The following is a 13,089-nucleotide window of genomic DNA, read 5'->3' on the forward strand; positions in this document are numbered from 1 at the left end:
AAGATTTACTGGGTTGTTGTTTTTACCTTAAAGGGGGAAACTACTTCGCTAACTCCCCAGTCACCGCTGGGTGAGTTCAGTGTGTTTATTCTTGCCTTCCCTTGGACAAAGCATAGAGCAGGAATGAGCAATCTGGGATGCAGGGGGAATAATCCTTGGATGTTAAAAAGTATACAAACTCCAAGTTCCAAGTTAAGATGCTTTATTAAGATTAAGGATAAGGAATGAGGGTGATGTTGGATAAGCAACACTGAAAAGAATTTAAACAGTTTGCTCTATGTAGCCTATACTAGCCAATCTTAAAGAGGTATTCCAAAAATTTAATTGTACATAGTAAAGATCACCCAAGACCTTCTCAGTTGACAGAAAGATGACACATTTCATAAGGCAAGAAGTCCCATTTGTATCCCTGTAGAATCAGAAGAGACAGTGGTGGTGGTGGGTAAAAAACTTCCCCTGTTGATGTGCTCAGCACATAGGCAAAGAACACCTGATGGGCTATTAATGCTTTTCAGCCAAAGAAGGTCGGCAAAACAGATGTGAAATGGGAGTTATTGTCTTTATTTCTGATAGACAGGATCCATTAGGGAAGAAACTGCAGGATCCATTAGGGAAGATACATGAGATCTGACAGGACAGCTACTCTGTAATTGAGCATGGGGAGTTTTGAGGTCATGGGGAGTTTTAAAGAGACAAGCATTTTAATCTTGGGCCTTTTTCCAGACAGTCAGCCTGGTAATGCTCAGATATGTGCAGTGCAGTTTTATAATCCAACAGAGATTATAAAACCTTTCTTGCCAATGTTACAATTTTACCAGGGGTGTCGTTGCAAGAAAAATGAAGAAAGGGAGAATGAACTGTAAAATAAAATGCTTTGTGCTGGAAAAAAAAGTCAGGTGCAGCTGTGTGTTAACATTTGCATTAAAACATTTGGTTGTATTCACTTATTGCTAGGATGTGAGACCTTTGTGACCCCAAGATGCCATTTCTGAATCATCAAATGAAAGCTCCTCAAACAGTGCTCTCCATAAATGTATCCATAGTAAAATTCTTGGCTCCTGCTACGGTTCTTAGGAGAGTTTTCCAGAATGTAACACTTCTTAACAAGGCACCATCAGTCCCACATAATTGTTTTTAATATACTATCTTGTGTTCTTCTTCCTCCCAGTTGGTCCATTGCGTGTGGAGTTTTCACAGTCTATAAATTTGAAGAATGTGGAGAACGACAACCCAGAAGTCAGGGATGGGGGCCGCTACACCCCAAAGGACTGCAAAGCACTTCAGAAAGTAGCAATTATTATCCCATTCAGAAATCGAGATGAACACTTAAAATACTGGCTGTATTATCTCCATCCAATCCTTCAAAGACAACAGCTTGATTATGGTATATATGTAATTAACCAGGTAAGAGATCATAATTGCCTACTGCAGGTGTGAATGGGGAATATGCATGTTGTCAGTTTCTTTCAGACATGTATTTGACTTTTTGTTCGGTAAATAGATAAGCAATATAGCACTAAATAATGGTGAAATGAGAAGTTTCTGTAAATTTATGTAAAAGAGCCTTGTTTTGCATGCTATTTAATTTGGGTAACCATATGAAAAGGAGGACAGGGCTCCTGTATCTTTAACAGTTGTATTGGAAGGGGAATTTCAGCAGATGTCATTTGTATGCATGCAGCACCTGCTGAAATTCCCCTTTCAGCACATCTGTTAAAGGTACAGGAGCCCTGTCCTCCTTTTCATATAGTCACCCTAGTTTAATAAAACCAGTAATGTTTGCTTTATTACTTTTTATTTCTAAAATGTATATAATACAGTATTAAAAAAATTCAGTTTCAAACTTTCAACCAAGATCCATAAAATAAACCAAATCAGATTAAAATTCACACACACTCTCTCTCTGTTCACCAATCCAAATGCTATTCTAAAGTTGGTACCAACCTTCTAAAAACCAGAAGTCAGCTGACTAGGCAGGATGTTTTTGGGCAGAGTGCTCTAAATTGTCTTCCGCTGTGGTGCCTTCTTTGCTGATCTGTTTTTCACCATTTGAACGTCCAGTAATAGGGCACAACGCAGCATAATGGTGGAGACATTCCTTCCTTTAACCAGTTTGCATTCTTAATTTTATAACAATACTTCATCTGATAAGCTGGCTGTAATTCTTGTGAATTTATGATCAATAACTCGATAGATGAATAAACACAAATTCTACTTTGCATAAGAACTTGAACCGATGACTCTCCTGTAAAGTTCAGAAGACAAAGGGCAATGTGTCTTACATGTCCGGAACAGTTATATAAACAAATTCTGAAGAAAAAATTAAAAGGACAGCTTTGTTTCCCATAGATTTGGGCTGTAATCATATTTAATTCTATCTGAAACAGGAGAGAGCTATAGAATTGTATTACTGTATTAAACTATGGAAAGTTTAATTCCTGTAGCAAGATTATAATGTGGTGAAATGCTAGCAAAGAATGCCATTGGCTGATGCGTGTTCCTTTGTGTAATAAATTCATTTATAATATTTATTTCTGGTTATGGCATCCATTTCCAGAATATATCTCTTTGGATTCTTATTTTTATTTTCCTGATTGCTACATCTGCTGAGGTGTTTAGTTTCATCAGGTTGATAGATCATCAACCTGGAAGCAGACTAAAGGAGGCAGACTAAAGGCCAGTGGTCTAGTGGAGCCATTGACTCAAGGATGATTACAGATCTAGGAGGTTTATATCTGGCTATGGTATGGGATTAGCTCTCTGGTATCACCTGCTGCCCCTGGCCCAAAGAATGTGGGGATTTTGTGCATGCTTGAACTGCTTGCAGTTCCCTTCTTTGATCAACAGCCCTAACTGTGCAGGTAATTAGTGCCTGATCTCCTGGGTACCTTGTCCAAGTCCTGTGGCACCTGATAATTGGCTTGTATTATAACAGAGTAGACTACAGTTAGTTCTGTGGCACTGACTGAACAGCTGTAACATATAGCATATTGTTAGAAGTTGTAATAATTATGTTAAAGTTGGTCCATCTTTTTGGGGCGGATGCATTTACGCAACATATTGAAAATTTTGGCTGTGTCCTCTAGTTTATACAGTGTCTGTGGCACCAAGAGCCACTGTGTACTTGCAGATTTTGGTTGCCTGTATGTAGTTGTCTGCTCATGTTTTCCAGAGCCTTGTAAAGGCAAATGCCCCTTGCAGAGACAGGAATGGTAAGAAGCAGAATAAATCTCTACTGTAAGCTTTCTTTAAAAAATCATGAGCCATAAAGAGGATGATGTCATGTGCCAGTTTCGTAGGCCATGTACACCTGCATAATGTAACACTCTCAAGCTTAGTAATATCTGCTTCCCGTGGAGGAACTATTAATTCTAAATTCTGTACCTTAGCTGATTAGACAGCCTTGTTTTGAATGTGATTTCAGTCAGGAATTTCTGGAATTATTTTGCTGAACTGCGGCACAGCTTTTTTCCTTGATTAAAATTAAGAGGTACACTTCACCCTTACATTTAGAAAGATTGTGTACATTTTCAAAGTTGGCTTCCAGAACTACAGGCAGGAATCCTCCTGGCAAATGCAGAATAGCCCATTTAATGCTGCTTCCTGGCATCCCACTTTTCCTTTTGCTTAGTTAGTCTGAGCTCAGGGATGAGACATGCCTTCTTGGCAATGGTGATGCTTCTGAGATTGCTGGGAACCTGTCTGGTCCAGCACTGACTCTGTCTGAGAACCCTAATTACCTTTGCTCCTTTCCTTGGGATGATGTCACTGCTTCATCTTTTGGCAGAATGCTGTGTGGACTTCTCTGTACAGGGACATTAAGTAGTGGATACATCCATATGGTGACTTAATTTTTCAAGGCTGCTTCAGTCCATCCAGATTTGTAATCAAATATCTGCTTCTTGGATGTGGTATTGCTCCTCGCCATCTGGTACCACTTGAGAAGCCACTGACAACTTCATCTCTGAGTGGGCTTTGCTAATGGTTCCTTCTAATCATGTCTCAACAAAATGGCAAATGCTTAGTGGGGTCTGTGGAATTAAAGTTCTATCTTGTCCTTTTTAAAAGTTCTATCTTGTCCTTTGCTGCAATTTCCTTAAACAGCATAGGCTGGCGTTTATGGGCACTTAACTGTGTCCTTCTCTGGCTGCAAAATAGGTTTCCGGTTCTTTTCCGATGGAGTTGTTTATATACAATAAATATTTTCATTAAAATAATGGCATCCTGATCCAAAATATGCTTTATTTTGAAATAAGTTCTATTGACCAACAGTGCTTATTTTAATGTTTTGGATTCAGGGCCCTCATGGGATGTTTGGGGGGGGGGAAAGTGAAGTGTATACAGAACATAATTGTGCATTTGCTTGTCCTTCCTGGTGCAAAGGTCATATAAAAGTTATCCAATGTCATGACCCACTTCGTCAATGAAGCATTCAGCTGGGTTAATTTCATTACAGCAGGATGTGGGGTGTGTGTGTGGGTGTGTGTGGGTGTGGGCATGTTTTTAGAGCTCTGGGCATTATTGATTTGACCAGTTAAGTATGCAACATCTCAGCAATGACCCTAAATTATCCACATGGTGTTTTTCTTGGAAGGATTGTATGTGAGGAGTTGTTAAAGCCTGCTGAGAAAACGTTCTTATTTCTTTGCTTTCTTGACAGTTGATTTTCTCTTTGCCCCCCTTGTCTATCCTTCCTTTGCATCCATTTTTCCTTCTTTTTTTTCTCTTCTTCTTCCTTCTAGGGGGGAAATCTTACCTTTTTCTTGTTAAACCTGTTCTATAGCAAAGCAATCACTGAAGCAAGGAGAGTTTCTATGTGAGGGATTCTTACTCCACCTGCGTCCTTCTATACATCTCATAGGAAAAAAAAGACAGGAAGGAATACTGACCGTCCTACTGCTTCAATGGTAATGTCCCATCTCTTAACTTTCAGTGCAATGCAAATTCACGCATGAATCCATTGCATTTTCACCATTGACATTTGGAGCCTTTGAAATGCGTCCGACTGAACACTGTACTGAAATGTGGATGGGGAACAAAATTAGAATATGTAGTGGCTGCCTCTGGGTTGGTTGGAATGGGGGGGGGAACTGGATGTAAATGGTCCTTTCTTTGTAGAATACAAGCTGGCACACTCATTTTAAACCATCTACAGCAGGGATAGGCAATCTGCTGTCTATGGACACCAGTCACACAGACATGTTCCTTGTCCCCCCGAGTTGTCCTACACCTCCTATTTATTTTTTTAGTTGACACACATTCTTACTGCCAGCTGAGATCACCTCAAGGCAAAATGAAGGCCTGAAGCTAGTGCCACCTTTATTTCCCATGAATCCCTCTGAGTCACATGTAAAGGCTCAGAGATGTTCTTAGGTTATGAAGATGGCAAGGGCTGCAGTGTCCCCAGCCACCGAGTAAAAGAAGGGGAGAAGAAAAAGGGATAGCTGTCACTTCTGAGGGGAAGCTGAAGAGAGCAGTGGGAGGGGCTAGGAAGGGAAGCAGTTAGCTAGCTTTGGGAGGGGCAGGGAAGTCAAGAGGAAGCCAGTGGGGCAGCGGGAGCCAGCTGGGACCAACCGGGGTGGGGCGGGGTTGGGGAGAGAGAAAGGGTTTGTAGGGGTAAGGGATTAGAGGGATTCTAAAAGAAGTGTGGTTTTCATCTGCTTGCAGTGAGGCGAAGGGAGGGATATGTGTCTGCATGTATGTTGGTAAGTATGCATGGATATGTGAGGTGCTTGTGTGTGAATGGATGGAGGATGGATGGTTGAGGGCATGTGTGAGAGAGCAGGAAGAGAGAGAGAGCATGTCTATGGGTGGTAATTCAGAGTGAGAGAAAAAAGAGATGGGAAGAAGTTGACTAGCAGAGGGAGAGAAAAAAGAGTTTGTCTTCTGTTAAATTAGTTTCTGGAGCACTGAAAGTGTTGGTTCTCAAAGGAGTTGTTTACTGTGTTGGGCCTCGGAGCCCAGCTCTTTCTGGTACTCAGTCTTTTGGGCAGGTTACTTGTCCTTTGAGACTAGCCATGCTTCCCATGGCAGCCATTTTGTGGTGGTGCCCACGACACCTTATCAAATTACCAAATGTGCCCAAGGGTCCAAAAAGGTTGCCTATCCCTGATCTACAATTACTTCCTCTGTACTCACCTTTCCATTGTTCATCTGTTCTGTGCTTTTGAACACAATGATGATTGCTCAGTGGACAACTGATGGCTTTTGGGTTCCAGCCAGCTACATCAATGGTTTTTTAAGTTTCTATGTTGAGGTGGGGGCCCTTTTTCACAACTTGTCTGCCAAGGAACCCCTGCAACTCTGCAAGAAAGGAATGTAATAGGCCTTTCACTAGGCACACCGGGGACATCACAAATCTGCATGCATTGAATGTGTTCTTCAGTAAACCCAACATGCCTTTGCAGCTATGCATTGCTAGAGACAATCAGTAGTAGTGCATGACCTGTCTTTCCAGAGACCTCTTCCATAACTATTGCTTCTTATTAGACAGCCTCTGATAAGTTTTTGACACCTGCAAACTTCCCTGGAAGGCAGAGTGAAAACCACTGTGCTGCATTTATAGAAATAAGAGAAGTTATGTTCAGTGGTCTCATTAAGAAATCTTCATCTGCTGTCACAACTTCCTAATCTGATCATATTTAAAAGATTTAATTAACAAGGACATGAACTCTCTTCTGCAAAACAGGGCAGGGTGGGAAATCTCTTAATGCATGTGCTCTGTCAAGCACAAGGAAGTAGCTACGTCCAAGTCTGATTTGAACTAACTAAGCTAGCAATGCCAATTGTATGCTCTTAATTCTTCTTAGATAATATTTGTGCCAGATAATTAATGAGTGCCAGCTGTTTGACATGTTGCAACTCTGGAGAAGAATGCTGTGTATGGGCTTGGCTGACCCTCAACAGGGCTCCCCCCGCCCGGCCAGACTTGACAGAAACCTACAGCTGGTGCTTAAGGCAGGAGTCCAGCTGGCTCTCTGAACCAAATAGTAATTAGTTTGAAGCTGCCTCCTTGAGGAACAGCATGGAGAAGACGCTTTGAATGTCCTCAAATTGTGTCAATACCGTAATTGCTGTAAATCTTGCTGTTTCATACAGTCGTGAAGAACTAGGAATGGGACGTCTTTCTTTGGAGACATTGTATAAATGTGAATGTTTTGAAATATTTGAAGCCAGAAGGGTTGGGGTGGGGGAATAGAGAGTGGTATCTGGTCCTTGTTTTCTAGAATAAAATGATGTTTGGATGGAAGTGGTGGTGAGGAAATAGTGCAATACTTCTCCTAAATTTTATTTACTACTTTAAGAACATGAAATGGATCCAAAAATGACCAAACGAAGGAAATCTTGGATCCATCCTCTTATGCATAACTTGGCAGCTAATATGTAAAATACTACTATTTAGTATGTTTATGAAGCACTGGTAAGTTTACGAAGCAAAAGTATATTTTTTTCCTTTTTATTCCAAGCAAATTACAAATACAGTCTGATGGAGCTGCAAAGTGCTGCACTTTAAAATAGCTAAGCATATGTTTTTGTAAGACTGTTTATTGTTTTAATTATTTATAAAAGTATCTATATCCTACTTTGGGGCCCTAAAAGGAAAGCTGAAAATATAAACAATTTCCTTGTTAAACGTGAAGGAAGTTTATTTGAGATTAGAAATAGTGTTTTGACAGGAGTTTAGAAATTACCTAATTAGGCATAATTCCATGGATTGTTCTGAAAGAGAATATTTCGTAAGAGTTTCCTTCACAAATTCACAATGGTATGTGTGTGTGTTCCATATTAAGACTGAGGTAAAAGAAGAAAAATCCTTTTTTTGGGTTACTGTTCCCTTCCCTGGTCCTTCACCTCTCTAGGCAAGTGGTTTTTACCATGGGGACAATGAGCTGTATGAATGGCACACTTGCTACATAGTACTAGATATCACTGTACTATCGTGTTTTCCAGAACTGCCAGTTAGGCCATAGCTAGACCTAAGGTTTATCCCTGGATCGTCCAGGGGTCAAACCTGTTCATCTAGGTGACACACAGGGCATCCAGTGCTCAGGCAGGGGCGAACCCTGGATGATCCCAGGATAAACCTTAGGTCTAGTTGTAGCCTTAGTCTGCCACTTCTTGCTAGGCTAGAGCTTCTGCACATTGGTTCCAAATGAACCATTCTTCTCCAAGGAGACAGGTGTCACCATATTCTTTAAGTGACAGCCAAACTAGTCATTTTGTGGAGACCAGGATTTGGGAACTGGATCTTGGCCAAACATTTGAAGAGCAGCTGGGACTGCAATTTGGAGGGAATGAATGGTAAATGGGGGAGAGACATGCTTGACTTTCCATCCATCCATTTACCACTTTTCCCTTGCACTTCCCTCCTCCAATTGCTCTTCTTCCAGCTGGGATTCCCAGGCATGTGTTTGCTGTGGCTGGCAGAGTGGCCAGGGGAGGGAAGTGTAGGGGAGGGAAGTGGAGGTAAAGGAAGGGTTAAGCATCCTTCCCAAGCTCCTTGCTGCTACCTTCTAAACTGCACTCCTCAACACTGTGTAGATGTTCAGCAGAGTCCTAGGTTCACAGACCCTACCTTGGCCCTTAAAGTAGAGACTCATCATCCTGCAACTCTGAGATTGGCTGTGTGCAGAAGACACCTTAAACCACGGCTTTAACCACGGCAACTAAGGCAAAAAGCTTTATTCACCATGGTTAAAGCCATGGTTTAAGGTGTCTTCTGAACACTGCCAATTGTCTACAAAGAAGCAAAAAAACCTAGCCTGACCCCTTGAGAGTAAAACGATGAACTAGGGAAAAGGGGTGGAAAAACTGGTAATCTTTCCACTTTCAATAGTCATGTAAATGTAAGTGGAATACTTAAGATGTCTTTAATATACTATGTAACAAAAGTGTTCAATATAGTTCAAATAAATCTGAACTGTATGGTATTACGTAAAACCATCAAAAAACATAATACAAGCCTTAAGCAATAAAAACACAATAAACAATAAAACCAAAACCAAGAGCGTTTCCACCCTATATGGTCTTCTTCAGTGGTATACTAAAATTTACATACGCATAAAGTACAAAGAATTGTTTTTGAATAGTCTGGTCAGGAGGAGGGGTGAGCCCGCACTACAGCTAGCACGGGCTGTCGCCCCAGTCTATACGTCAGATGCGACAGGCTAAAGGAAAGCCCCGTCGCGTCTGCCATTTTTTTCATTTTTAAAGGGCCGAGTGCGCAGGAGAGCACGATCGACAAAAGTAAAGGGTGTTTTTTTTTTTTAAAAAAAAAAGGTTTCCCCACTCCCCCTGGCCCCGATTCCCCGCCCCCCGGCCGTGATCTCCCCCTCTAGCCGCAATCTCTTCCCCTGCCCCGTGCTCGGCTTCTCCCGGCTACACATGAGTAAGCTGCGTAGCTGGGAAAAGCCGCGGAATGGGCTAGACCTTCCATGGTCCCAGGCTCAGCCTGGGACTGCGGAAATACCGGGCTACAAGTGGAGCCCATTACCCCAGGGCAAGGGAGGGTTGACCCCTGCCTAAACCTGGGATCCCCTGTGCGTCATCTGGATGGACAGGGGTGATCCCGGGTATCAGCCTGGGCTAACCCCTCGTCTAGCAAAGCCCTATATGTCCTCCTGTTCCACCTGGTAAGGTGGTTTTGGAATGACTAGGAGTTATTTTCTAGAATTAAATACAAACAAATAACATATTTAGGGATTTGATGCCAATTGTCTAACAGTTTCATTGGTGCAAAAGAGAATGCAACAACAGCTGCTCCAGTAGTCATCCAGCTCCCACTCTCCCGTTATGGACCATTATGTGAAACCCGTTAGCTCCAGCTGGTGAGGGTGGGCAACAGGATGGAAGTAGGGTGGAGAAGCCTAAAGTTTTCAGTTATCTGGTTCCCATATAACGCCAATTCATGGGGCTGTGCCAGAGTGAGCAAACATGCTGCCTCTCGCATGTTGCTGCTTCTGCTTTGAACCCATGGTTGTTGTTGGGTTAAAACGCTGGGTTATTTGACCTTCAGCAACCCAGAGTTCTAGGTTTGGATGTCGCAAAAAACAACCCAGGAATGGGGCATTGCTGCCATGTGGCCCTGACAACTGTGATTATTGTTACATGTGAATCAGGCCATTGTCACTTGCAGTGATGGGCGTGTTGAATACACAGATGCACTCTCCAGATTACACTAGAGGCCCTTGCCTTTTGCCACTGCTTTTTCCAAGCTATGTAGGCTAGCTAGCACAGTAGCTTTCAAATGGTGCTTTAGGAAACCCTCCAGGCCACAATGAACTTGGAGTTCCTTAGGAGCTTATTCCGGGTCCTGCACTCCTCCCAGAATGCAAGACACCAAATAATGGGGAGTTCAAGTTACAAGAAATCAGATTCCGGCTGGACAGCAGGAAAAATTTCCTGACTGTTAGAGCAGTACGACAATAGAACCAGTAACCTAGGGAGGTTGTGGGCTCTCCCACACTAGAGGCAGTCAAGAGGCAGCTGGGCAGCCATATGTCAGGTATGCTTTAAGGTAGATTCCTGCATTGAGCAGGGGGTTGGACTCGATGGCCTTATAGGCCCTTCCAACTCTACTATTCTATGATTCTAAGAAAGCCAGCAATGGCAATTCAATCTTCCCTGAGAAAACGCTTGTTCACCAACTGTTGAGCTTCTCCTACAAGGTAGCTTCAGGGAGTAGTTGGGTTTGTTCTGCACCCCTAGATCTTCTGCAATGCAGAGGAGTTCCACACTGACATGCAGGGGATTCCTTGGCAAATGGGTCAATTTATTTATTTATTTATTTATTTATTACATTTCTATACCGCCCAATAGCCGGAGCTCTCTTAAGAAAGGGTTCCTTGAAGACAAGACATCTGAAAGCCACTGGCCTAGTAGAATCTGCTTTAAAAAGCTGGCACAGCTGCAACCATTGCAGTGTGCTGCAAAAGAGTAGCAGGTCATGAAACTGAAACAAAGATTTACATATGTAAATACATTTTGGCTCAATTGATTTACGGCTCCCAGAACCAATTCCAAGAGTTCACTTTGTGTGTGTGTTGTTTACAGGGCTGATGGATCCGCTGACGCAATATGTATCTGAGCCATCTCAGATTGATTTCCAGGTCCAGATATGTGTTGCAGTTAGGTCATGACGCAGATGTATGTGATCCTGCAACATAAAGCAGGAGCTGGGTCTGTTGTACAAACCATCAGGGGCTCTGTTGCCTCTCCACAGAGTAGACGAGTTTAATGCAAAGTTAAATTTGGATATTTTTTGAATGCTTTTCCAACCTAAGCAGGCCAGTGTGAGAAACAGGAGCCTTAACAGGAGCCTGTTTGCTGCTCTGAGATCCTAGTGATATAGGGCAGGCTACAAATGTTTTAAATAAATAAATAAATCTCTTAGAAATGGTTTAGGAAAATGTTTGCTTTCTCCTTATTATCTTTTAATCAAGCTCCTGGTTACAGTCCTGTGACAGTCCCCGTATCTTTATTTCTGCTTGCTTTTAAACCAAGTGAGGGTTCTATTTCTATTTTTTTGTGTGTGTTATACCGTGCCTGAAGCTGGATGGGGTGCATGACACAAAAAAGCTGCAAGGAAGTTCTCCAGCAGCTCCCAACAGTCTAAGTCAAAGTTGTGGGTACTCTGTACTTTAATTTAAAAGAACTGAGTTCAGAGAATTTAAATTGTCTACCAAGACAAACTAAACGCTGCAATCTTTATATATTATGCAAATCTGCCCAGTTTGCATAATTTAAATGCACTTATTCTATTTCTTTTTTATTTATTAAAGTAGAAAATTGCAACCATATGTGCAAAGAGGGAAAGCACTAAGAAGAAAATTATATAATTGGGAGGAACAACAAGATATTGAAACGCAATCTTGAAATGTATTCAAAATATTACAACTGCATTTCAATGAATGTTTATTTGCCATTCAGTATGTTTCCTTGTTTACAGTGCAATCCTATGCATGTTTACTCAGAACCCAATCCTCTTGGGTTCAGTGGGGCTTACTCCCAAGCAATGCTTCAGATCCTTATAGAATCATAGAATAGCAGAGTTGGAAGGGACCTACAAGGCCATCGAGTCCAACCCCCTGCTCAATGCAGGAATCCACCCTAAAGCATCCCTGACAGATGGTTGTCCAGCTGCCTCTTGAAGGCCTCTAGTGTGGGAGAGCCCACAACCTCCCTAGGGAACTGATTCCATTGTCGTACTGCTCTAACAGTCAGGAAGTTTTTCCTGCTGTCCAGCTGGAATCTGGCTTCCTTTAACTTGAGCCCGTTATTCCGTGTCCTGCACTCTGGGAGGAACGAGAAGAGATCCTGGCCCTCCTCTGTGTGACAACCTTTTAAGTATTTGAAGAGTGCTATCATGTCTCCTCTCAATCTTCTCTTCTCCAGGCTAAACAGTTGCCCTCCTCTGAACTCTGATACTGGAAGTGCCACTACTTTTTTCCAGTTGCAAAAGCAGTACTGACTCTAATTCAGTATCTTGAGAATTCCTCGCACGACCACTTCAGAAACTTAAAGGTGCAATCCTATGCACTGCTGGCTTGGGGCAGGCTGAGAGTTGTATGCCTTTTTTCTGTCTAAACATGCATATTCATAATCAGTTCTGTTCAAGTAGAGTTCTCCAAAAGCCTTGTAGATTAGAACACATTGAATTTGTGTGTTTAAAATCTACATATGTCTCTATAGATGTCCTGCATGAAAACAAATATCTTACATCAGATTATAAATACAACAATTTCTGGGGTGTCAAATAGCACTGGTATTGAATATTAATGGGTTTGTTTTTAAAGTTAGCAGAAATTTAATCTACAAGATCAATTACTCCAGATCCTTTCTTACTCTATTAGTTGGTATTAGTGTACCAATTCCCTTTCCTGTTTCTTCAAAAAACTGCAAAATTATTTATTTTTAACAAGAGTTTATACAACTTGCTTATTGGGTATTTTGTATTATTTGTACCACTAGCAATTCAGAAGGGATCTTTTCCGTTGGACAGCTAGATTTACTGAGAAACTCGAAGAATATGTCTGTCTGGAAAAATTGTTGGTCTTATATCCTGCGCTACAGTTATTGTCTCATTGTGTG

General features: G+C 41.8%; 1 protein-coding gene across 1 annotated transcript in view; it reads left to right on the forward strand.

Moving 5' to 3' along the window:
- B4GALT1 (beta-1,4-galactosyltransferase 1) overlaps positions 1 to 13,089 on the forward strand; it is a 65,742-nt gene that overhangs the window by 32,456 nt on the left and 20,197 nt on the right. The window contains exon 2 of the mRNA XM_063129039.1: positions 1,169 to 1,404. Coding sequence (XP_062985109.1) covers positions 1,169 to 1,404 — 236 coding nt within the window. The remainder of the gene's footprint in view (positions 1 to 1,168; positions 1,405 to 13,089) is intronic.

The sequence above is a fragment of the Elgaria multicarinata genome, chromosome 6 (assembly GCF_023053635.1).
Source record: "Elgaria multicarinata webbii isolate HBS135686 ecotype San Diego chromosome 6, rElgMul1.1.pri, whole genome shotgun sequence".
NCBI classification, from domain to species: Eukaryota; Metazoa; Chordata; class Lepidosauria; order Squamata; family Anguidae; genus Elgaria; species Elgaria multicarinata.